The 23925-nt window shown below is 50.7% G+C and overlaps 1 protein-coding gene and 1 pseudogene across 11 annotated transcripts in view; one reads left to right on the top strand and one right to left on the bottom strand.

Moving 5' to 3' along the window:
• The window catches only part of DNMT3A (DNA methyltransferase 3 alpha), a 125161-nt gene extending 101909 nt beyond the window's left edge, over window positions 1-23252 (top strand). For 9 of the 11 annotated variants that reach the window (XM_023550499.2, XM_064295119.1, XM_023550498.2 and 6 more), the window contains 17 exons: window positions 5940-6155; window positions 6422-6580; window positions 7015-7122; window positions 7435-7591; window positions 7933-8082; window positions 8190-8234; window positions 9021-9100; window positions 9732-9844; window positions 10056-10239; window positions 10506-10590; window positions 12695-12840; window positions 13856-13946; window positions 14136-14284; window positions 15376-15461; window positions 20778-20847; window positions 21855-21973; window positions 22963-23252. In XM_023550499.2, coding sequence (XP_023406267.1) covers window positions 5940-6155; window positions 6422-6580; window positions 7015-7122; window positions 7435-7591; window positions 7933-8082; window positions 8190-8234; window positions 9021-9100; window positions 9732-9844; window positions 10056-10239; window positions 10506-10590; window positions 12695-12840; window positions 13856-13946; window positions 14136-14284; window positions 15376-15461; window positions 20778-20847; window positions 21855-21973; window positions 22963-23104 — 2100 coding nt within the window. In that variant the 3' untranslated portion in view covers window positions 23105-23252. Of the gene's footprint in view, window positions 1-1376; window positions 1439-5939; window positions 6156-6421; window positions 6581-7014; window positions 7123-7434; window positions 7592-7932; window positions 8083-8189; window positions 8235-9020; window positions 9101-9731; window positions 9845-10055; window positions 10240-10505; window positions 10591-12694; window positions 12841-13855; window positions 13947-14135; window positions 14285-15375; window positions 15462-20777; window positions 20848-21854; window positions 21974-22962 lie in introns of those variants that run through there. The other 2 variants (XM_010591968.3, XM_023550502.2) reach the window with 2 other exon arrangements.
• Window positions 4278-4832, bottom strand: LOC135232934 (large ribosomal subunit protein P1-like; annotated as a pseudogene).
• Window positions 23253-23925: the final 673 nt, after the last annotated feature.

Raw genomic sequence — 23925 nt, 5'->3', positions numbered from 1 at the left:
GCCCCTTTAGTCTTGTTTTGTTTTATGGGCCTGTCTAATCTTTGGCTGAAGGGTGAACCTCAGGAGTGACTTCTTTACTGAGCTAAAGGGTCAATTATCTTTTCATATCTTTTAAAGTCTTCTTGAATCCCTCAACTCCTTGAGGGCAAGCCTACACATTCTTCTTTATCTGATGCTACAACCAACCAAGTGTAGACCAGTGAGTGGAGGGTGTGTGTGTGTGTGTGTCTGTGTGTTGGTGGGGAGTGAAGGGGGTGTGTGTGTGTTGGAGGTGGGGAGTGAAGGGGGTGTGTGTGTGTTGGAGGTGGGGAGTGGAGGGGGTGTGTGTGTGTGTGTGTGTGTGTGTGTGTGTGTGTGTGTTTTGGGGGTGGGGAGGTGCCGCTGCAAGGAGGAGGGAGCTAGAAATGGCTGAGGCTGCACCTAGAGGCTCCAGGAAAAAGTAATGTGGTTTTCTTGAGCCTTAGATATTTGTTCCTGGGAATGAAAGAATTGCTGTACTTTTGCACTAGCGCCCCCACTCTCCCAGCCCTGCAAACAGGAAAAAGGAGAAATCCAAAGACGACCCAGAGTGACCCAGGGGATCCCGAGACTTGCCAGGAAGACGTTTCCAAACCCTCAACTCCTCGAGCCATCCATTTTAAGGTCCCCCCTTTCTATCCACCTGTGGTGTGAAGAGGAGAGGCCTCCTCCTCCAACAGTTCTTCTGGAGCTCTCCCAACTTCTGTGCCGGCGCCTTCTGGCCATTTCCGCATTGAGTTTTCCTACAGCTTCCTTGGTCTCTTCTCTCATCTGTAAGCCCTTTTTGGGTTGTGCTTCCTGGAGACTCACTTTTAACAACTTTCTCCTGGCTCTCCCAGACCGTCGGGACACGCCCATTTTCTTTTGCCCGGGGCTGCTGGTTCTCTTAGGGCTCCCAGTTTACCTCCGCGGCTAGGGAGCAGCCCCTTCCTCGGCTCCCCGCAAACTACCAGCCTCGCCCCCCAGCTCCGCGCTAATCTCTTCCAGAGTTGGGGAGAAGGGGGAAGGGAAGGCGCCTTTCCCGGGAGGAGGGGTGGGCGCTCCCTCCAGCCTGGCAGGGGCGGGGCCCTGGGAACGGGCGGAGGCCCAGCCTCGCCCCCAGGCCCCAGCGCCGGCCCGCGCCCCCTCGGACCGGAGGAGAGGGGCTGGCCCACTGCCAGCGTCTGAGAGCCGGCCCCCTCCCCCGGCCCTCTCGCAGCCAACCAGGCACTCCAGCGGGGCCCACGTGACCTGGAGTTCTAGACAAAGAAAATGTTCAATCCCTCCCCCCCACCTCCCCCCTCCCCCTCTCTCTGGCCCCCTCCGCCCCCAGCCCCATCGCCCCCTTCCCCTCCCCCCAGACGGGCAGCTACTTACAGAGCTTCAGGGCCAGGGCTCACACCTGAGCAGGACCACAGAGGGGCTGCACCTGGCCTTATGGGTAGGTTCCTGGACTGAGCCCTGGGGAGACTGGGGGCGGGGGAGGCGGCGAGGGCCGGTGGGAGGTTCTCTGGGCTGGCTGTAGCCCTCTGGGTTTGAAAAGAGTCAAGTATGCGTCCCTGGGCCGCAGGAGCTGGGGTTTCTGCCTGGGCTGAGTTTGGGAGATGCTGAGTTAGTGCTGTCCCACGTACTCACTTCTCAGGAGCCCTGAGGCCCCACTCCTCACTGGGCTCAAGTGGAACCTGGCGTTTTAGGGGTTCAGGAAGAGGAGACCCAGGCGTGTGAGCCTGGGGCAGTGGTAAATGAAGGCTTGGGGGAGCAGCAGCCCTGGGCAGAGTGGAGCTGGTAGACCAGAAGTTGGTTTGGGAGCAGCGTTTTTGTTGGGCTGGCGGGCAGATGGGTTGTTGGCATTTTCTTGTTGACCTGTGTTCCTGGCTGGTGGGCCACGCTGTCCACAGGGCTGTGCCAACCCAGCAGCCTCTTGAGATGGATAGCTTCCTCTCTTGCGTTTTCCTAGGAGCCACCGGGCAGGCAGTCAGAAGGGGCTGGGGGAGCAGCGGTACCCTCACATCAGTGGGTGCTGGGGGGCTGACTGATGCCAGCCCAGGATAGTTCTGGACTGAAAGCCCCAGTGTGGGGGGTCTATGTGGGGCTGGGGGCAGTGGTGCTCAGGCTTCTGACCTTTGGAACGGGAAGTGGGCCCCGTCGCAGAGGGAGGTGGAGGTGGGACAGCAGTCTGAGCAGAAGGAATTGGATGGGGTGCAGGCGTGTAGTTGAGCGGGTAGGTCCAGCCACAGGGGAGAGTGGCTGTTCCCAGTGGCTTTCCCAGACTGGGCAAACTCCAGATGCAGCCTCTTCCTGGAGCCCAGTGTAGTGGGGTGGTGTAGGGTCTCCTCCTACTCCTGCCCAATCTCTGACGCCCGCTCAGGGGTTGGGAAGCGGGTCCAAGGTAAAAGGCCCGAAGCTGCGTGACCTCCTAAACTGGGGACCGGAGCCTTTAGCCAAAATGTGAGGACCCTAGAGTTAACCCTTCTGCCCTATTGTTTGCCTAGGGAGGAGGGTTGGGGTGAAAATGGATGGAGTCAAGGATGCATTCCCCGAACTGCCCAAGGCAGAGTATTCTAATGAGCCCCTCCCCCACACAGCCACTGTCTCTTTCCCTCCTGCCTCCCGCTGCTCCCCACCCCCTTCTTTCCCCTTCCTCCTCCGCCAGCCCAAACCATGCTGGGTGCGTGTTCTCCTGCACCTAGTGGGTTGAGAGTGCTTAACAGCTATCAGCAGCAGCATCTGACAAGCTGGGGGAAGTTGTGGGGGAAGAGTAATGTTCAGGAACTCACCGTGGAGGGGTTGAGAAGAGACAAAGGGGCTGTGGGGGAGTAGGGGGGGCTGTGTCAGGCACGACTCCTAGACCTAGGGAGCCTGCAGAGGAGCCCACCCACTGCTACTTGCTGTGGAAGACCCCTTTTTCCTTCCTGCCCTCTGCCACCTGCATACTCTGTGCTGGCTGAGGGGTCTCGTCACCCCTGGGAACAGGGCCTTTGGGTCATCAAGGCAACACCCTGGTCTGAGTTGGATCAGCGGCCCATGACTGAGGTTTGAGGAGGCATGGGGGAAGGAAGGCAGCAGACAGCCAGGCGAGGCGTTGATTTGAGAGTAGTGACTCGTGCTGGGGTGGTAGCTGCTGCAGCTGATGAGCCCAGGAAAGGGGGCGGCTTGGAGGAGAAGAAAACCCCCCTCCCGGAGGATTGAGTCCATGCTCTGGTACACCTTCTGGTGGGAGGAGGTGATAGATAGCTGAGAGTAGGACAGGGAAGGCAAAGCCCTGGCCAGGTGAGAGTGGGAAGAGGGAGGGAGGAGCAATTGCTCTCAGTCTTCCACCCCCGGGACCCACCAGGCGTACTTTCCCAGCTGTTGGTGGGCTGGGGGCAAAGGATGCATTATCCCATTTTAGAATTTGTTGAGTCAGAGAAAGAACTAGGACTCCCATCCTCAGTGTCTGAGGAATCACCACAAGAAACGGCTTTCGTCTGTGGCCAGGAGGCAAAGACTTAAGATTGGACGAAATAAAATGAATGAATCTACAAGACATTATACTGATTGGATAATATAATAAAAACTAAAACCAAACTCGTTGCTGTTGAGTTGCTTCCAACCCATAGCGACTTTATAGGATAGAGTAGAGCTGCCGCATAGTTTCCAAGGCTGTAACCTTTATGGAAGCAGACTGCCACATCTTTCTCTGTAGAGCAGCTGGTGGGTTTGAGCTACTGACCCTTCAGTTAACAGCCAAGTGTTTAACCAGTGCACTGCCAGGGCTCCTGGATATTATAATACTTAATTTGGGACCCTTGGATCTGGGAGCCGAATGACAGGCTTTGGAAAAGTCCTTGGAATCCGTGATACATCACATTCCTAAACAGGTCAGAAAAGGTTACCAGAAATCCTTTAGTTCAAGCACCATTTTACGTTGGAGAAACTAAAAAAAAACTGTCTACTCCTAAAGGGAGCCCTGGTGGCACAGTGGTTAACGTGCTTGGCTGCTAACCAAAAGGTCGATTCAAACCCACAGCTGCTCCACAGGAGAAAGATGTGGCAGTCTGCATCCGTAAAGATTACAGCCTTTGAAACCCTATGGGGCAGTTGTACTGTGTCCTATAGGGTCACTGTGAGTCGGAGTCGACTCTGCGGCAATGGGAATGTCTGCTCCTGACTAGCTGCCGGGCTAAGACAGGTATGTAAATGCTCTGACTAGTTTAGAATTCCCTCTTATACTCTTATATTGCCTTCTTTTTTTTTTTTTTAATAGTTCAGTTTTTATTTGAATGTGATACAAAAGGGATTTAGTCAAAAAGACCGAAGTCCATGTCATCATTGGATGCCTCAGATTCTTTTCTTTGCTTCTACTTTCTCCTCAGCTGGGGCAGCAGTAGTGGAGGGCCCAGGTCCGCCAGCCCTACATTGCCTGTGAGGCTCCCGTGATGACGTTAGCCAGGGCCTTTGCAAACAAGCCAGGCCAGAAAGACTCAACAGTTAAAGCTGGCTGCTGTGATAAGAGCATTGATCTCCTCCTCCATGACTGTCACCAGGTTGAGGGCTGAGTAGATGCAGGTGAGCTTGGAAACGGAGGCCATGGTGCTGGCAAGTGCTGGGCTGGTGACTGCCCGGCAGTGCTACTCACCCGATGAAGTGAGGGCCTCACCCCAGCGTGGCCTGAGCTTCCTCAGAAGGACCAAGCACTTTAGCAGCAGTTGAGGAAAGGCCCAAGTTACTTTCTCATATTCTGTTTTTTAAACCTAGGGGATAGCTTTGTATTCACTCCTTGATGCTCATGGGGAAAGCTTCGTGTTGAAGATGGGATTTTCTTTCTCTGAACCTGGCATGGTGGAAACTCTTAAAATTGGAGGGCCATGTGTCGTAGATTCAGTAAGTGGGGTGAGATTAGGCTGGATGGTTCTCAGAGCTAAATATCAAGGCTTTCATTCTTTGTAGGGTGACAGAGATCCTGGAGCAGATTTTGAAAGGAATGGGTATACAGACCGGTGCCTGAAAGGGGAGCGAGATGTGGTGAAAGGGCAGTCTTTCCAATTGGGAGAATAACTAGGGTTTGGATTATTGTTGGTGGGATGGCAGAGAGGATGTTGTTGTTGGGCGCCGTCAAATTGTTTGAACTCATAGTGACCTCATGTTACAGAGTAGAACTATCCTACAGAGTTTTCTAGGCTTTTATCGTTAGGGGAGCAGATTGCCAGGTCTTTCATCTGAGGAGCCGCTGGGTGGGTTTGAACCGCCTACCTTTCAGTTAGCGAGCGATTAACTGTTGTGCTCTCAGGGATCCTTTCATAAATAATTGTGTATGGATCTAAAAGGTGCACATAGAAAGAAACAGAATGTACATTGGCTGTAATCCATGAGAACTCTAGAATGGTGTCTGAACAGGCGGGCTCTTATGGAGCTATCTATAGTGTTTGAGCAGATGGGAAAGGAGACATGCTCTTTAAACCCAGTGCTGTGAGTTTCATCATCAGTAGACATTACAAAACTGGAATTGTGGTCTGGAAGCCGAGAGTCAAAGCGGCTGATTGCCCAGGAAAATTGTGGAGAAGGGGGGATCCAATTATTGATTGGGAAGTCAGATAGGAGAGGTCGGTGTCAAGATCTGTGCCTAAACAATGAATGGCTGAATAGAATTAACCTTGCCATTGCAGAAGGGGGACAGCTGGTGAGGTAGAGGAGGATCAGACCAGGGAGGGAGATTTCCTAAGAGGCAGAAGGGAAGGCTAGAATTGAGCCTACTGATCTGAGTTCACTGCTCAACATCAAATCTTATAGTTCCTGTGGGCAAGCCAGTTGGGTTAATGAGGGTAGGACTCTGCTCTCCAGCTCTTTACCTTCCATCACCGTTCCCACAAACAGACTGAGAAGAACGTCCCCTCCTCACAATATCAGGTGGCCTTGCTAATTCCTGGAGAGGTCAAGGTAACTCTTGTTCCTTGTCTCCCCAGGCCGAGAAGAAAGCCAAGGTAATTGCAGTAATGAATGCTGTAGAAGAAAACCAGGGATCCGGGGACTCTCAGAAGGTGGAGGAGGCCAGCCCTCCTGCTGTGCAGCAGCCCACTGACCCCGCATCCCCTACTGTGGCCACCACACCTGAACCTGTGGGGGCTGATGCCGGGGACAAGAATGTCACCAAAGCAGCTGATGATGAACCAGAGTACGAGGTGAGCGGCTGGCTTGTTCGTACCCTGTCCAGCTCTCTCTTGGGCCTTTCCACTGCCAAATCCTTACTCCACCTCCCACTGGCTGCCTTCTGCACCAGACCCCAAGCGTCTTCATCCATTCAGTTTTGCTCAGTCTTGGTCCGTTCAGATGGAGCTTCCTCCTGGCTGTCCTGACCCTCAGATGCCCAGGGCTGGGGTTGCCATGGGGGCGGGGTGGCAGGGCCTACTGACCACCATGTAATAATTTCTGCTCCCTGGGGCTCCAGGATGGCCGGGGCTTTGGCATTGGGGAGCTCGTGTGGGGAAAACTGCGGGGCTTCTCCTGGTGGCCAGGCCGCATTGTGTCTTGGTGGATGACGGGCCGGAGCCGAGCAGCTGAAGGCACCCGTTGGGTCATGTGGTTCGGAGATGGCAAGTTCTCGGTGGTGAGTTGTGGGGTTTGATGGCTGCCTTTGAGTGAAAGAGACCTTGGTCTCAGGGGCTGTGGTTTTGGCTGGGGCACAGTCTGGCACTGGGGTGGTGGAAGTGGGCTGTGCTCCCCACCCTGTCTGTGCATGAAGGGGAGAAGTCTTGGCAATAATTAGGTTGCACCCATAGCGTAGAGAGCTAGGATGCCGAGTTTTTGCCTTCCAGGAGCCCATCCCCCAGAATTTCCTTTCCTATTTCCGTTTGGGTTCTCCCCTACAGTTAGTTTGGACTCCTGTTTTGCATCACGTAATTATTTATCGATGCATCTGGTTCCCTCAAGGGCAGAGACTAAGTCCTAAAGCTCCCAACCCCTAATAACTGCTGGGCACGAGATGGGTGTGTGGTGACTGTGGAAGGAGGAGCAAACGAGGGCCCTGGGTTGTCCCTCCAGGTGTGTGTTGAGAAGCTGATGCCGCTAAGCTCCTTCTGCAGTGCGTTCCACCAGGCCACCTACAACAAGCAGCCCATGTACCGCAAGGCCATTTACGAAGTTCTGCAGGTGAGTGCCCTCCCAGGAGCTTAGATAACAAGGACCACTAGGTGGCCTGGAAGCTGGTGCACAGAGGTTAGGCCTGGGCAGTGGGTCTGCCTGAGAGGCCCTTTGACGGTGACTCCCTTTCTCCCCACCTGCCTGACCCTTCCTACACTGCCTCCTCAGATGCTCTCCTCCCAAGTCCCCCGCCCCTGCCCTACACCTTCTCCCACCTTTTATCTGTGCCCACCTTTGCTACTCTCTCAGACCTAGCCTTGAGTCTGACTGTTTGCCCTCTAGCCTGTCCTGACACCCCCTTCCTAATGTGTTGCCCTCCAGGTGGCCAGCAGCCGTGCAGGGAAGCTGTTCCCGGCATGCCATGACAACGACGAGAGCGACACAGCCAAGGCTGTGGAGGTGCAGAACAAACAGATGATTGAATGGGCACTTGGGGGCTTCCAGCCCTCTGGCCCCAAGGGTCTGGAGCCACCAGAAGGTAAGTGCAGAGTCCCAGCCCAGCTTTCTGGGACCTCTGCCAGCCAGGCAGAGCCAGGCCAGGGCTAGGAAAGCCACGCTTGGGGACAGCATCCCAGCCCCTCTGGGAGGACCCAGTGGTAATGGCGCAGTCTCCCTCTTCCTGGGGCCAGGGTGGAGACAGTGCCGCTCTGGAACCCCAGAACGTTCCGCTCCCATTGGCTTGCTGGAACCAGAGAGTTGGGAGCTAGGAACAAGTTGGGGACCATTCCGTACCCCATTGTAGGTAGAATAGAGGAGGAGGGAGCTAGGATTCCTTTTCAGCCTGTACCCATGACCTTGTCACTTGCTCTCCTGATGCAGAGGAGAAGAATCCCTACAAAGAAGTTTACACAGACATGTGGGTTGAACCTGAGGCAGCTGCCTACGCACCACCCCCACCAGCCAAAAAGCCCCGAAAGAGCACAACCGAGAAGCCCAAGGTCAAGGAGATCATTGATGAACGCACAAGAGGTAGTTGGCCTGGCTCTGGAGACAGTGGCACGGGGAGTCCGGCATTCACAGGAGTGGGTGTGGCCTTCACGGCCTCCTCTGATACTCGGCTTTCCTCCCCTCTACAGAGCGGCTGGTATATGAGGTGCGGCAAAAGTGCCGGAACATCGAGGGTGAGTTGTGACGGGACAGCTGGGCATTGACCCACCTGGGGCTTGAATGACCTGGTGCTCCTAGGACAGGCAGAACTTAACTCCTAGCATGCTGCCTGCCTCCGAGTGGGACAGGTACTTAGGAAGGCTTGAATCATAGGGAACAAGGATCCCAGCAACATTGTTACTCAGTGTCTCGGGATCTGTCTTGCATGGCCCTCCACCGCCAGCCCACTGCACACACATGCCCATCTTTCTGGTCCCACATTTCTGCCATCCTGTCTCTGGCCTCAGCTGAGTGTTAGGGTGTGGGACACCCAGTGAGTCAGAGAAGGTTAGTTCCCTCTTGGATTTGACTGAACTTGCCTGTAGATGACCTTTTGGGCCTTTTACCTGTTTTCACCCTTTCTCATCCAGTGGTCATAAAGCTTCCCATGTTTGGTCTTCCTTGGCCTAGTGATGTGTGTTATTCCTAGGGCCCTCTCAGGGCCAGGAAGGATTTGGGGCAAGGGAGCAGGACTTGAGGACCGCCCCAGGAATGCCTCCAGAGTAACCCAGAGCCAGCCCTGCTCTCACTGGCGTGCTTCTGTCCCTCTTCCTGGGCGTTGGCATTGCTGCTCTAAGAAATGAACAAGCCTCTGAGATTGGGGCTGTGGCACCCCCTGCCCCATGGGGCACTCTCCCCGGCCCCTCTCTGCCTTATTTTTTAGCTGCTTCTCAGCATGCCTCTTTTATGGTTCTCCTGGAGTTAGGCTTTGGCCTGAGAGGTCCCTCCATGATACCCACTCCACACACTCTGCTTTTCAGACATTTGCATCTCTTGTGGGAGCCTCAACGTTACCCTGGAACACCCTCTGTTCATTGGAGGAATGTGCCAAAATTGCAAGGTAGGGGCTCACCCAGCAGAGCTGTAGTTGAACGCACCCCTCAGCGCCTAGCCCGCTGCACCACCTCGCCTCTGTGGGCTTGGTGTAGGTGTGACATTGACTTGAAGGTTTACTCTCCAAGTAGAGAGCCCTGGGATAAAATGGAGCCTTGGTGTTCTGGGTTTTGATCTGCTGTTAACTTTATTTTCCTTTGAAGCATTCTTTCCCTCTCTGAAGCCCATTCTAATCCCCAGATGTGGGCTGGGGGCAGGGCTCACAGTGTCACAGGCACTAGTGTAAAGGAGCTGGGTGGGAGAGGACAGGCTGGCTGACTGATGACTGGCTGTGCCCTTGGAGCCCCGGGAGGGACTGCAGCAGGGGACAACATGGGGTGCAGTTCCCTCCCTGGCCTGCCATTCTGCCCCTGTCTGGCTCTGCCCACTGCAGCGGGTCAGGAGGTGTTGTTTCCCTTCCCGGATCTGTGGTTTGAGCCTGAGCCTGGCAGGACGGCGTGATGGGGTCACATGCCCAAGGCTGTGCCAGGGTCCTGCAGTGAGAGCCCCGCAGGCTAGGGTTCAAAGCCTGCCTTCCCCTGGCTCTGTTCATGCCCTGCCCTGTGTCCTGAGCTCCCTGTTCCCCCGCTCCTCTCTAGAACTGCTTCCTGGAGTGTGCGTACCAGTACGACGACGATGGCTATCAGTCCTACTGCACCATCTGCTGCGGGGGGCGTGAGGTGCTCATGTGTGGGAACAACAACTGCTGCAGGTGAGGGTCCCCGCCCAGACCGCATCCACCCCCCATCCTGGGCTGGCACCAGGACTCTGTCATGCCTGTCCCTGCCCTTCTTGGGCTTCGGGGCACTCTGCCTGGGGCCCCCAGCTCTGCTGTGGACTGAGTGCTTTCATTCTGGGTAGCTCACCTCATCCTTCCCGGGCAGGGGCTGAGAGTCCCCCTGCTACACTGGGCTTCCTTCCAGGTGCTTTTGCGTGGAGTGTGTGGATCTCTTGGTGGGGCCGGGGGCTGCCCAGGCAGCTATTAAGGAAGACCCCTGGAACTGCTACATGTGTGGGCACAAGGGCACCTACGGGCTGTTGCGGCGGCGGGACGACTGGCCCTCTCGGCTCCAGATGTTCTTCGCCAACAACCACGACCAGGAATTTGTGAGTGCTGGGGCCAAGGCTTGTATTCTCCTTACCCCCCACCAGCTAGAGCCAAGGGCAGACTTGTGCTGAGGCTCTGCTCCTGAAAGAGCTTCAGTTGCTCATGTGATCCTGGGAGAGGAGGAGAAAGAAGCTTCTGAGCAGGATGTAGGGTTGTGCGGGTCTAGAAGCCTGAAGGTGCATGTTGATGGCTGGGGCCAGCCCAGGGTGTGGCTCTGTAGAACAACCCTCAGAGTGTTGACCTAGCCTGTTGTGTCACTGCTTAGGACCCTCCGAAGGTTTACCCACCCGTCCCAGCTGAGAAGAGGAAGCCCATCCGGGTGCTGTCCCTGTTCGATGGAATTGCTACAGGTGAGAGTGGCGCAGGCCCAGAAAGGCCTGGCACCCTCCTCCTCGGGTATGGTAGCTCTGCCCCAGGGGTGTGTGTGTTTAACCTCGGTAGACAACAGCAGTTAACACTGTAACTGTTAAAATAGTAGCACAAAGAGGATGCTTTTGTGTTAAAAGAAAAAGATCATGGGATGTGGTCAAAAAGAAAATGAATGGGCAACCAGCATGTACAGTGGGCTCTCTCCTTATGAAGGAGATTCTACAGCAGGGACTTATTAGAGATTAATTGAAAATTCTAACAGAGCCTCCATGGAGCCCACTGCTGACAGATTGTGTGATCAAAACAAAAACATACGTAGGTCTGTGGTGGTTTGATTATAAGTCACAGGTATTCATAAAGCAAACTATGAACAGAATAGTCTAAGGAATAATACTTAACTCATCTGTGATCTCACAGTTAATATTCTGGTGTCCTTTAGATTGTTTTCTCTCTCTCTCTCTCTCTGTGTGTGTAATCATACACATACAGAAAAGACAGTAAATGCTTACCGTTCTGTAAGTTGCCTTTTCAGTTATCTGTTATGACTACATTTTCAGTAAATGCTTTCTATTTTGTAACTTGCCTTTTCATTTATTACACTGGCTATTTTATTTCTACAATCTGCATAGGATTCTGTTGAGTGAAAGTCTTTTTTTGTTATTTTAACTCACTGAGTGGCGCAAATAGTGTGTGCTGGACTACAAGCCAAAGGTTGGCGGTTCAGACCCACCCAGAGGCACCTTGGAAGACAGGCCTGGAGATCTGCTTCTGAAAGGTCACAGCCTTGAAAACCCTGTGAGGCAGTTCTACTCTGCGCACATGGGGTCACCATGAGTTAGAATTAGACGACAACTAATAGCAACAACAACCCCTTATTAGATTGAGTGATGTTTTTTCATTATTATAAGCAATGTTGGGATAAATGTCCTTATACGTGCATCTTTACATACTTAAACCACTATCTCCTTAGGAAAAACCCTTGCTTTTTTTTCTTACGGCTCTTGGCACTGCCAGGAAGGTTATACTGACATACCTCCACCCTTTTGCGCTTCCCCAGCCTGAGGGTCCATTTTCTCACACCTTGAGCTTCACTAGAGCCCCCAGTTTTGAGAGGGAAACTTGTCTTCATCTCGCCAGAGGGAGGCAGGCAGTCTGAGCCCGGGGACCTTGGCCAAAGGGTGAGGATGGGGCTGGCATACCAGGCCAAAACATTTGTTCTCAGCTCAAGGCAGCCATGTGATAGAAACTTAGGTAAATTTACAACTTTGGTTTCTCAGACTAGGAGCTTGGAGCCTTCTTAAATCATGTCACCCCCCAAGAGGCATGAAAGCTCCTTGGTGGGGTGAGGGGGTCTGTCGGGAGCAGTAGAAATGGTGCCAGTGTACCCTGATTGTCTGAAGCGCTCAGGGTCTGTTCTAATTGATTTCGTGCCTCAATTAAACAAGCCCTTATGGAGGGGCCTGGTAAGTAAGTCAGTGTGGCTCACTCAGGAGGAAATGCAGTGAACGAGACCTCTTACTCTATCCTGAAGAGTATTTTGATCCAAGAGAAGGGTTCAGTTATGAATGCAAGCGGCTCTAATGAGGTGGAGAAAGATCCACAGTGTTGTGGGCTTCCAGAGGGAGATGCGATTCCAAAAGGTGGGGGTGGGGGTGGGGTGTTGAGGAAACCTTTAGACCAGATGGCATTTATGTTCAGTCTTGAAGGACAGGGTAGCATGACAGCAGGAGGTGATATGGGGGGAGAAGAACCAGTCTGTGCAAGATGTAGAAACACCACAGAAAAGTTCACCAAAAAAGTCAGCTGCTTTTCTCCTTGGGTCCTGAAGCCACTTACTGACTGGTCAGTCTTCCCTGGCCTTGACCACTTTCTAAGTAGGCCAAGCTAGTTATGAAACAGAGCCTCCGTGTGTATCACTAGTAGTCCCATTTGATGCAGAAAGTCTTTAAGGCAGCTACTAGGCAGGATGGGGTGTGGGCCTGCATCGGACCCTATGTGTCCAGCTGGCCCAAGGGCTAACCTGCCGAGACCAGGGCACCCAGAGAGATCACCCCGAGTAACGGCGCTTTCTGCTGGCCGGCGTAGGGCTTCTGGTGCTGAAGGACTTGGGCATCCAGGTGGACCGCTACATTGCCTCGGAGGTGTGTGAGGACTCAATCACAGTGGGCATGGTGCGGCACCAGGGGAAGATCATGTACGTCGGCGACGTCCGCAGCGTCACCCAGAAGCATGTATGTCGGTGCTGTGGGACCCATCCCACCTTCTTTCCTCTGGCACCCAGCTCCTGGACACAGCACCAGCCCCTTTTTCATTTGCTCATATACTATTTTCCATTCCATCCTTTCCCCCTTCCCTCTTTTTCTCCTGACCTTTCGTTTTTTTTGTCTGGAGGATAACAGGCAGATTAGAATCAGGAAGCTAGCCTTTTTGGGCTGTAGCTGCTCTCAGGGCTCATTGCAGTGCCCCTTCCAATAGAGTGCTCCGGATTGGAGAGAGATTCCTGGGCCCCTTGAGTAGAACGGCTCAGATTGGAGAGAGGTTCCCGACTCCTCCTAGTAGAGTGCTCTGGATTGGAGAGAGGTTCCATCCCATTCCAGTAAAAATCCTCTGGATTGGAGAGAGGTTCCTGGGGCCCCTTCCGGTAGAGTGCTCTGGATTGCAGAGAGGTTCTGTCCTCTTCCAGTAAGAGTGCTCCAGGATGGAGGGAGGTTTTCATATTCCCTATGCGCTAACTTTTGGGAAATCGCTTCGCCCACGTTCATTTCTGGGGGCTTTGGCAGGGTCTTGCCTAGGTATGATGTCAGTCTTTGCCCTTCCAGTTCTCTCTGTGTCCCCTTGAAACCACAAGTTCCCTGGAATCCTGAGGGGTGCTTGGAGAGAGTTCAGATGGCTCAGGTACCTGCCTAAGTACTTGGAGCACAAGGTGCCTTGGGATTCACCTGTCCCGCTTGGACCACCTTCCCACCAAATGGCTGTTGGTCCTGCTCTGAGCACACTGGAGTCCCTGCTGGCCTCCAAGAGATAGCCAGTTCTGTCCCTTTTATGGTTTAGGAAGCAGCCCGGAGAGCCTCGGTGACTTGTCCGTGGCTGCACAGTTAGGGCGGAGTGAGCATACAAAGCAGCCCAGTCTCCTGACTACAGATTTTTTTTTTTTTTTTTTTTTGCCACGTTCACAGATAATTTCTCTCTTCCTTTCTGCCTCTGTCCCTGGACAGTAGGCCCATCACATTACCTTTATCCTCCCAGATCCAGGAGTGGGGCCCATTCGATCTGGTGATTGGGGGCAGTCCCTGCAATGACCTCTCCATCGTCAACCCTGCCCGCAAGGGACTCTACGGTAGGTACTGTCTTCACCCCCTCTACCTTCTGGGCTGGTGCTTCCGCACTTAGGTTTCCTACTTGGTTATTTCTGCCCTGGGACAGCTACTCCCAATGGCCCTATCTTCCCTCACCCTCCCATTGCCCGGGCCACACCACTGTCTACGCAGACAGCCCCAGCTGATGGCTTTCTCTTCCAACCTCTCAGAGGGCACTGGCCGGCTCTTCTTTGAGTTCTACCGCCTCCTGCATGATGCGCGGCCCAAGGAGGGAGATGACCGCCCCTTCTTCTGGCTCTTTGAGAATGTGGTGGCCATGGGCGTTAGTGACAAGAGGGACATCTCGCGATTTCTCGAGGTATAGCCAGCACCCTTGGTTTGGCCAGCTCACTAATGGCTTCTACCTTGGACTGCTGCTTTATCCCTGTCTCATCTGCATTGTGGAGCTGGGGACTGGGGACTTCTGCTTTGCAAGGGGCCCATTTGGGAAGCAAAGCGCTTCCCAAATAGAAAAGGAGGAAGCAGGGTTAGAGGCCCACGCCAGAAAGAACCAGTGGTCTTGCTTACTGAAGTGTGGGTATGGACCTTAGGAGGTGGAAGGACTTGGCTTACTAAATAGTCATGATGATTACCAGACTCCTGGGACTAGGGGTTCTGTGTGATACTCCACTGGGGGACCTGGAGATGCCGGAACCAGGTAATCCCTGACAAGAATGGCCAGGAGAAATAGCACCCTTCCCTACCCACCGCCCCCATCCTTACTCCCTGTACTATCACCGATGCTTTACAAACCCTGTGACAACAACTTGGCTTATCTCAGTTTTTAGTCCCATGATGTGGGTCCCAGCTCAGCACTGAGCCAGTGCACTCAGGATTTCTGCTGCTAAAGGCATTCTCGGCGGGTAGTCCAGGAGCTTGAGCCCATGCTCCAGAGTCTTAGGGTCAGTGATGCTTCATGATGCTGTTACTGACTTTTAAGTGTGAGCAGGTATCTATTTGGCTTATACTCTAGGCATTCAGTGAACACATCCACACTTACTGGAGCTTACTTTTTCAAAGCTTCTGTGTAGCCTAGAGTTGTGTTGTCTGTTATGGTTGCCATTAACCACATGTGGCTATTTAAATTAAAAATCCAGTGCTTTGTCACCATGGCTACCTTTTACATACTCATTAGCCACATGTGGGTAGTGGGGCTACTGTTTGAGCAGGGCATATAGAGAACATTTCCATCATCACAGAAAGTTCAGCTGGTCTAGAGTATCCCAGTCGGCGTACACAGTGTGGCCAGGTTGAATTCTAGCTTCATTCATCTCACGCCTTCAGGTTATCCGGTGTGGTCTCCTGAGAGAAGTAAGAGCCTTTGAGGCTCTAAGGCTCTGAGCCAACAGAGTTGCCTGGCCCTGTTTAATGTGCCTTCTCCTCAGCTTTACTCTGTCTCTTGTCTTATAGTCCAACCCTGTGATGATCGATGCCAAAGAAGTGTCAGCTGCACACAGGGCCCGCTACTTCTGGGGGAACCTTCCCGGTATGAACAGGTTGGTGAGAGCTCCTGGGCCTTGGGGTGGCTGTGGGTTGGTGTCTGCAGGTGGGATCGGAGCAGGATGGCCCAAGGAGTTGGGGGATCACTGAATGGGCCCTCCCAGGCCAACCTCCCCTATAGAACAGCTTGCTGCTCTGTCATTTTCTTCTCTATTTCGTTTTCCTTGAGAAAGAAAGGGAGCCATGGTAGTATACTCACCTGAGAAGGCAACAATTAGTGGACAAAAATAGGACATTCCTTACACAAAATAAGAATGGTGTGCTGCTGAGTTATGTAGTTGGTTTTTCTATATTGGACGTGTGTCCAGTGTCTTCCCAACTGGTCCTGACAGTTCCCTGAGATAAAGCCTCAGGATGGGGCTGGGGGTGAGAGAGAGAGTGGTGCCCACATCTTGGTCACATCCGACTCTAGGAGAGGGCGTTTTGAAACAGCACCAAGTAAGTCAGAGGGTTCTACTTAGTTTTTTAACTACACACTTTGTTGACTCCAGGTCCTTTGTTGGGAGGATTTTTTTCATTTAGGTTACACAGATAAGGATTTTAATATCCAATGACTGAAAGGAAGTACTTGTTAGCTTTATTTCTTCAGTGTAATTACATTATAAAAAGGCCTACATGAAGAAAGGAATTCTGGTTGAAAGTTTGCAGTTCAAAAGCAGAGTGAGATCTACCCAACCTAGATAACCATTCCACAAACCAAACCCATTGCCATAGAGTCAGTTCTGACTCATAGTGACCCCAAAGGGTTTCCAGGATTGTAAATCTCTACTGAAGGAGACTGCCACATCTTTCTCACTTGAAGCCGCTGGTGGTTTTGAACCACCGACATTTTGGTTTGCAGTTGATCACTTTAACCACTGCGCCACCAGGGCTCCTTGGATATCCATTATGAGATAAATATTTTTAAGAATGTTTTTGAGTTATGGATTTGAAACCTTCAAGGTATAGCTATAAATTTAAGGTATTTAATCTGGCCTCAGTCGTATAACTCCCTCTTTGCCATTAAAATGAGGTTATAAGAAGGGACTCAGTAGTCTTAAACACATTTGTTGTCCTTTGCAAGGGCTTGTTGATGGGAAGAAGATGGGTCAGTGGGGTGGCTGACTTAAAACTGTCTCAGTTCCCCCCAAAAGCCCCCAAAGCATGTGAAAGAATTAGAAAAGTGGGCTGGCTTATGTGGTCCAGTGTTTTCATGGAGCAGCTCATTCATTGTCTCCTGACAGACTCTGTCCTGTGGGATGTTTCTTCCAACTTGAAGTTCTAGAACTCTGAGATTCCAGGAGGAACAGAGGTACCATGCAGAACCCAGTAGAGTATGGGTGTGCATAGAGTCAGGAGAACCTGGAGACACAGGTTCCAGAAGTTCCAACGCTGAGATCGTTGAGCCCTGTGTGAACCTTTGCTAAGTACTTTTTTTTTTTTTTTTAAATATTGTGGTTTTGGTGAAGATTTACATGTCAGTTGAGGTTCCCATTCAACAATTTTTACACAGATTGTTCAGTGACATTAGTTACATTCTTCATAATGCGTGAACACTCTCATTTCCATTGTGGTTGTTCCATTTCCATTAATCTAGTTTTCCTGACCCCTTACATGCTCATCTGTTTTAAAGTAATTGTTGACCATTTGGTCTCATATAGGTAATTTTTTAAAGGAGCTCGGTACGTGTGGGTGATGTTCATTATTTTGTGAGCCAATCTGTTATTTGTCTACAAGGTGACCTTAGGTGTTAGTTTCAGTTCAAGGTTTAAAGACTGTCTCAGGGCAATAGTCAGGGAGTCCTCCAGTCTTCAACCAGTCCAGTAAGTCTGGTTCCTTTCTTTTTTTTAAGGAATTTGAGGTTCTGTTTGACATTTTTCTCCCATTCTATCAGGGTACGTCTATTGTAGCCTTGATTAGAATGGCCAATAGTAATATCTGCGCACCACCTAGTTCTGGTCTCAGGGTAATGAGGCCATGGTTCGTGTGGACTATTTGTCCTGTAGACTGGTTTCTTCTTTGAGTCTCTGGTTTCCCTCTTTTTCTTCTGCTCTGGATGAATTGAAACAGAGAGTTATATCTTAGATGGCCACTTGCAAGCTTTTCAGATCTCAGATGCTACTCACAAACTAGGATGTAGAATGTAATTTTGTGAACTGTATTATGCCAGTTGACCAAGATGTCCCACAAAACTATAAAAAAAAAAATAGTCCTAACTAATCCTTCAAACCCAGAAAGCCAGTCCTGCAAGGTATTTGGTTATGTTTAAGAGGTGTCCATAACTGTGTCCTCTATGTGCTTTATTATGAGTATATGTGCATACAGTCATGTAAATGCATGTACATATACACACGCCTATATATATATATATATATATATATATATATATATATATATATATATATGGAAACCTTGGTGGCGTAGTGGCTAAGTGCTGTGGCTGCTAACCAAAAGGTCGGCAGCTCAGATCCACCAGGCGCCTTGTTGGAAACTCTATGGGGCAGTTCTACTCTGTCCTGTAAGGTCGCTATGAGTCGGAATCGACTCGATGGCAGTGGGTATATATGTACACATATATACTCACATAAACATATTTAATGTACGTATGTGCCGACATACATACCCGCACCTATATTTTTTGGTTATTGCTGTTTGACCAAGTCCTTTTAAATGTCAGAAGGTGATGATCAATTATCTCGTACTCCCTCTGAGGAAAAGTGACGTGTTCAAGGGCCACAGTATTTTACTCTCTTGGTGACTGTAGAATTTAAGTCTTCTGACTTCCTTTCCAATTCTTCTGCTTCCTTGACAACATCTAGACTTGTGATTGAAGCTAGCCCATGCCCACTTGGCTGTGCTTCGCTTTATGGGGCTCATTTCATTCTTGAGTCTTCTGTGGACCCAGAAGCTGGTGATGTTCCATCACCTACTGTGGGTTCTTGTTCAAGAAAAACATCAGCCTTCTGCGTGCCTGGCGCTCCTGCTGGAGATGCAGAGCTTGGAGCGTACGGGAGAAGAAGCAATGAGCATGTGGAAAATAAAGCAGGGCCAGGGGATGGGGCAAGTGGTCAAGGAAGGGTTAGGATGTGAAGATCTGTGGAAGACCGTTTCAGGTGGCTTTTCGTCCACAACACCCTTTTCTGTTTTTGTACTCAGCGTCTTTTATTCCTACTTTTTCTGGCCAAGACCTAGTTTAGGACCTCCTAGCATTCTGTTTGCGTTTGTCCTCTCTTTACTTGGGTTCCTTTTCTACACTACTGATTTCTGTCACAACCCACCTGTATCTCTCCCCTGCTCAAGGTGTGCTCCTTTAGCACACCCCCATGTGCACAAATGTACGTAGGCATGGGCACACGTGCATGAATATACGTAGGCACGCACATACATGTATGACTGTACCTAGGCACGCTCACACTTGTGAATGTACGTAGGCACGTGCACATGGGTGGGCACATGCCCCCCATGCAGCGGTTTGGGTCTCCTTCATTCCCTCCCATTCCTTCTCTTCTGCCGTGTACTTAACCCTCACCTTGATCTGCCTTTCGGATTCTGTCCTTCCCCTGGGCCCACTGGGAACCTGTCCCCTACTTTGCCAAGATCTATCCTCCTCCCCACCCCCAGTCAATTTTTTGTTCTTTTTTTAACTCATTACTTCAGCCTTCATTTTCATTCAGAGTGGAGGGGGCATCCTGCAAGGTCAAGGACAGAGCCTGAGCCCTATTTCTCTCCTTTGCGTGAGTGGACCGTGCAGAGAGGAGGGGAATCCCACTCTTTATACCACCAGGACCGCTCAGGCCTGGTGACCACGCCTGTCGTGATGCAGAGGTCTGCTGGCCACATGTGACTTTGACCCTTCTGTGCCTGAGCTAATCCAGCCACCGCCATGGGTGCTCGGGAGTAAGACCTGTACTCTGGCACCTATTATATAAAAGTGCGGGATTTTATAAAATGGAGCGTGTAAAAGTTTTTTAGCAGAAACTGTTTAAAATATCATAACATTTAACTTTTTAACTATTTTGTCTACATTTCTCTTTTACTTATGTTTTGACACACTTTTAAAATCAATTATATCGAGGTATAATTTAAAATTGTACATTTAAAGTGTTCAGTGGAACCACAACCAAAATACAGAACATATCTGACACCCTAAAAGCTTTCTTTATGGTGCACACCTTTAAAACTAATATGTTTTAAAATAACTGATATCAAATAATTGCTTCCCACTCCCCCACCTCCCCGCCCCCAGCTCCTTTCTGGGCAGGTGCTACCTATAGTTTGGGACTGCTTTTTTTTTTTTTTTTTTTTTTAAGATGAAAAGCAGAATTCTTTATTATGTATGCCTCTGAACAAGAGGAGGCTCTACATGGGGTTACACAGGGGTTGCCATGGGGACAGAGTAACAGCAAGCTGGAACTGTAAGAGGCAGCTCGTATATGGCAAGTAGGAACCCTGGTAGGGCAGTGGTTTACCACTCAGCTGCTAACCAGAAGGTCAATGGTTCGAACCCACCAGCTGTTCCACTGGAGAAAGGTGTGTCAGTCTGCTTCTGTGAAGAGTTTCAGCTTTGGAAACCCGGTGGGGCAGTTCTACTGTGTCCTACATGGTCGCTATGTATTGGAATCTACTTGACTGCAGTGGGAGGGTCGGGTTAGTTAGGTTTTGTGGGCTTCCTGGGGATTGGATAATTTGAATAATTGTGTAGACCCAAGACTGTTGTTGGGTGTCAGTCATCTGGACCTTGGCAATGCGTATGTGTGTTTACCCCAGGAGTGTGTCAGAACCTGACAAGGGAAGTAGTTGGGGTATGGGCTTAGCAAACTGCCCATGAAGGGAAGTTGAGAGTTTTTATCCATGATTTCAAACTGGGTCACGACAGCACTGTGACAGTATATTATAGACCAGCTTGGGACTGCTTTTGCATTTACCTTTAAGGATTAGTGCTTGGTAGATTTGTGTCCATCGGGGCTGCAGTGTGTTTTCATGTGTTTGGGGGAGTTTGAAGTGGGCTACATGTGTAAGGAGCCGTGGTGGCACGGTGGTTAAGCCCTTGGTTGCTAACTGAAAGGTTGATGGTTCGACCCCACCAGCTGCTCTGAGGGAGAAAAGGCCTGGTGATCTGCTCCTGTAAAGAATACAGCCTAGGAAATCCTATGGGGTGGTTCTACCCTGTCGTCATAGCATAGCTGTGATTAGAATTGACTCGATGTCACAGAATAACATGTGTGGGTGGTGATGGGGGAGGGTCTCTCTTACTTACCCGTGTGGGTCCGATGGCTACGTGTGTCTGCCATTTTCTGGGTTTCTGTTGTTACATTCTCTCTTCTGCCTCCTAGGCCGTTGGCGTCCACTATGAACGATAAGCTGGAGCTGCAGGAGTGTCTGGAGCATGGCAGGATAGCCAAGGTTAGGCCCAGGGTCTTCCGCTGGTGGGAGGGAGAAGGCAGAGGGCAGATGAGCTAGAGTGGTGACCAGGGCTGTGTCCTGCCTGCCTTTCGAGGCCTTTGGGTGTACAGCTCATTTGAGGAATGCAACATAGAGGATGCTGCAGGGCCATGCGAAGCCCTGGTGGCACAGTGGTTAAGAGCTCAGCTGCTCACCGAAAAGATCGGCAGTTCGAATCCACCAGCCGTTCCTTGGAAACCCTATGGGGCAGTTCTTCTCTGTCTTCTAGGGTGACTGAGTTGGAATCGACTCGATGGCAGTGGGTTTGAGTTTTTTTTGGTACACAGTCATGCAACCAGTCAGCCTTGGAGGGCATGGCAAGAAGTCGTTGCTGGTCTTCAGCCCTTCAGCCTTGCTCACCATTTACTCAGAGGGAGACACTAAGGAATCTTTTGCCAAGGTCCCTGGACCTGCTGTCGGGTTTTTTGTTTTTAATTTTCTGGCTGGGACCTGTTGCAAAAGCCTTCAAAGCAGAGCAGACTGCTGTGATGTGGAGGCTCTATCTTTCCAGAGAAGTCTCAGCAAGCAAGTACACAAGGCATCAGGTTCTGTGTCCACAGGTTCCAACATCCAGGGCTGCTGGTGCCCCAGAGGGTGTCTTACAGCCCCTGAGTAACTTGGCATTCTTTTGCCTCCAAGTTACTGCATTTGGAAAACAAGTTACTATAGCTGTGAAAGGAACAGTTCTTTAGAAGACTTAGTCAAGAAGCAGAGCAGGTAGAGCTTCTATCTCACCAGTCTTTGGCTAGCTGGATTGAACCAGGTGACCTTGAAGCAGGAAGAAAAGCAGGGCAGAGGTGTCTAGTCAAGACTAGTGAACCTGCTCCGCCGGAGCCCTTACCCAGCTCCCCAGACGGGCTAGGCCTTGCCGGTGTTGGGCTCACCCGTCCCTGGCGAGGGTTGGCACACACAGCAGGTCCATGACCGTGCTTGGCTGCTCATCTCTCTTTTCCTCTCTCATCTTCCAGTTCAGCAAAGTGAGGACCATTACTACTAGGTCAAACTCCATAAAGCAGGGCAAAGACCAGCATTTCCCCGTCTTCATGAATGAGAAAGAGGACATCTTATGGTGCACTGAAATGGAAAGGTACCCCAAGCGGGCATGTGGGCGTCATGGGCATGGTGTGTGGTATGGTGTGGTGTGGTGTCTTGTGACTGCTGTCCTTCACGGAGGGTTCTGCCTCTCCTGGCTAGATGTGTATTTTCCACAGTACTGCAGGCGTTTCCCAACATGGCTGACTGCTGGGGAGGATCCTGGCCAGCCAGGCCCCACTCCCTGTGTACTTTAAAGCTGGTCCCCAAAGTTAGAGGAGTCTAGAAATCAATTCAAAATGCTTTGGCTCCCTAGGGAGGCTGTGTTGAACTCCAAGGAAATATTGCAGCTGCAGGAGCTTTTCAACCCGTGTTGCTAGTTTTGTAAACCAAGACAGTATAGGACAAGGGGACCTTACAGCCTCAGCCCCCTGGCTTGGTGCAAACGGGGCTCACAGGCTAGATTATTACCTCCTCGTTCTCTGGGTGTAACTGGGGTTTAGCCAGACAAAGAGACCATTTATATAAACAACTAGAGCAAACAGGAAGTCCTTGAACTTGTAAAGTGAGGCAAGTGTTCAGCCCATTGTAGAGTTTTCTCTCTTGAAGGGGAAGATACTAGGAGTGTATGTTTGTGGCACACAGACTTGAGAAGTCCATTGTAGACCCAAATCACATGGGGAGTGGAATTATAGAGCATACGGGGGTGGGGGGGAGTATTTTTCACAAACACTAACTTTGTTTCTGCTAATGCTGCGAGTCCTCTAGGCAGTGATTATCCTCACTTACCTTTAAATCCAGAGACTAGCGCAGTGCCAGGCAGAGTTGGTGATCAGTGTTGCACTCAGTATAAAGGACAAACGATTCTTCAGACTTAAGGGGAGGGTGTGTGTGTGTGGGACAGGTGTCAGCATCGTTTTGGTCAGCTCCAGGAGCTGGTGACATGTTCCTGACCAGAACAGTGTGGTCAGATCGCCTCCTAGCAGCCTGGTCCTGGGCCCAACATTCACCCCTGCCCTTTCTGCCCTGTCTTTTCTCTCCCAGGGTGTTTGGCTTCCCTGTCCACTATACCGACGTCTCCAACATGAGCCGCTTGGCAAGGCAGAGACTGCTGGGCCGGTCGTGGAGCGTGCCAGTCATCCGCCACCTCTTCGCTCCGCTGAAGGAGTATTTTGCTTGTGTGTAAGGGACATGAGGGCAAACTGAGGTAGTGACAAAGCTAAACAACAACAACAAAAAACAAACATGAAAAACACAAAACAAAACACCAAGGACATGAGGATGGAGAGAAGTATCAGCACCCAGAAGAGAAAAAGGAACTTAAAACAAAACCACAGATGCTGAAATTATCGGAGGGCTTTGCCATGCAAAGAGGGTTGGCCATCATCTGATTTTTCAATGTTAAACTTTAGTCCTATTTAAAAACAAAACCAAGCCCCTTCCCCCTCCCCCTTTAATTTCTGGTCAAACCTTTTGTTTTCTACTCTTTCCAGAGGGGTTTTCTGTTTGTTTGGGTTTTTGTTTCTTGCTGTGACTGAAACAAGAGGGTTTAATGCAGCAAAAATCAATAACAAAAAATAGTAACAATACCTTGCAGAGGAAAGATGGGAGAGAGGAAAAAAGGAAATTCTATAGAAATCTATATATTGGGTTTTTTTTTTTTTTTTTTTTTTTTTACTATATCTCTTTTTTTTTGTTGTTGTCTCTAGCCTGATCAGATAGGAGCACAAGCAGGGGCAGAAAATAGACAGTCAGGCGGCACAATTCCTTCCTGGCCCCTGAGCCGTCTTGCCAGCACCATTCCTGGTCATGCAAAACAGAACCCAGCTAGCAGCAGCAAGATGGAATACCCACACAGATACTTTTTTACAGTATTTTAGGTGCCTACCACACAGGAAACCTTGAAGAAAATCAGTTTCTAGAAGCCGCTGTTACCTCTTGTTTACAGTTTATATATATATGATAGATGTGAGATATATATATATATAAAAGGTACTGTTAACTACT

This window comes from Loxodonta africana, chromosome 12 (genome assembly GCF_030014295.1).
Source record: "Loxodonta africana isolate mLoxAfr1 chromosome 12, mLoxAfr1.hap2, whole genome shotgun sequence".
Taxonomy (NCBI): Eukaryota; Metazoa; Chordata; class Mammalia; order Proboscidea; family Elephantidae; genus Loxodonta; species Loxodonta africana.
This window is presented reverse-complemented; position numbering and strand designations above follow the sequence as displayed.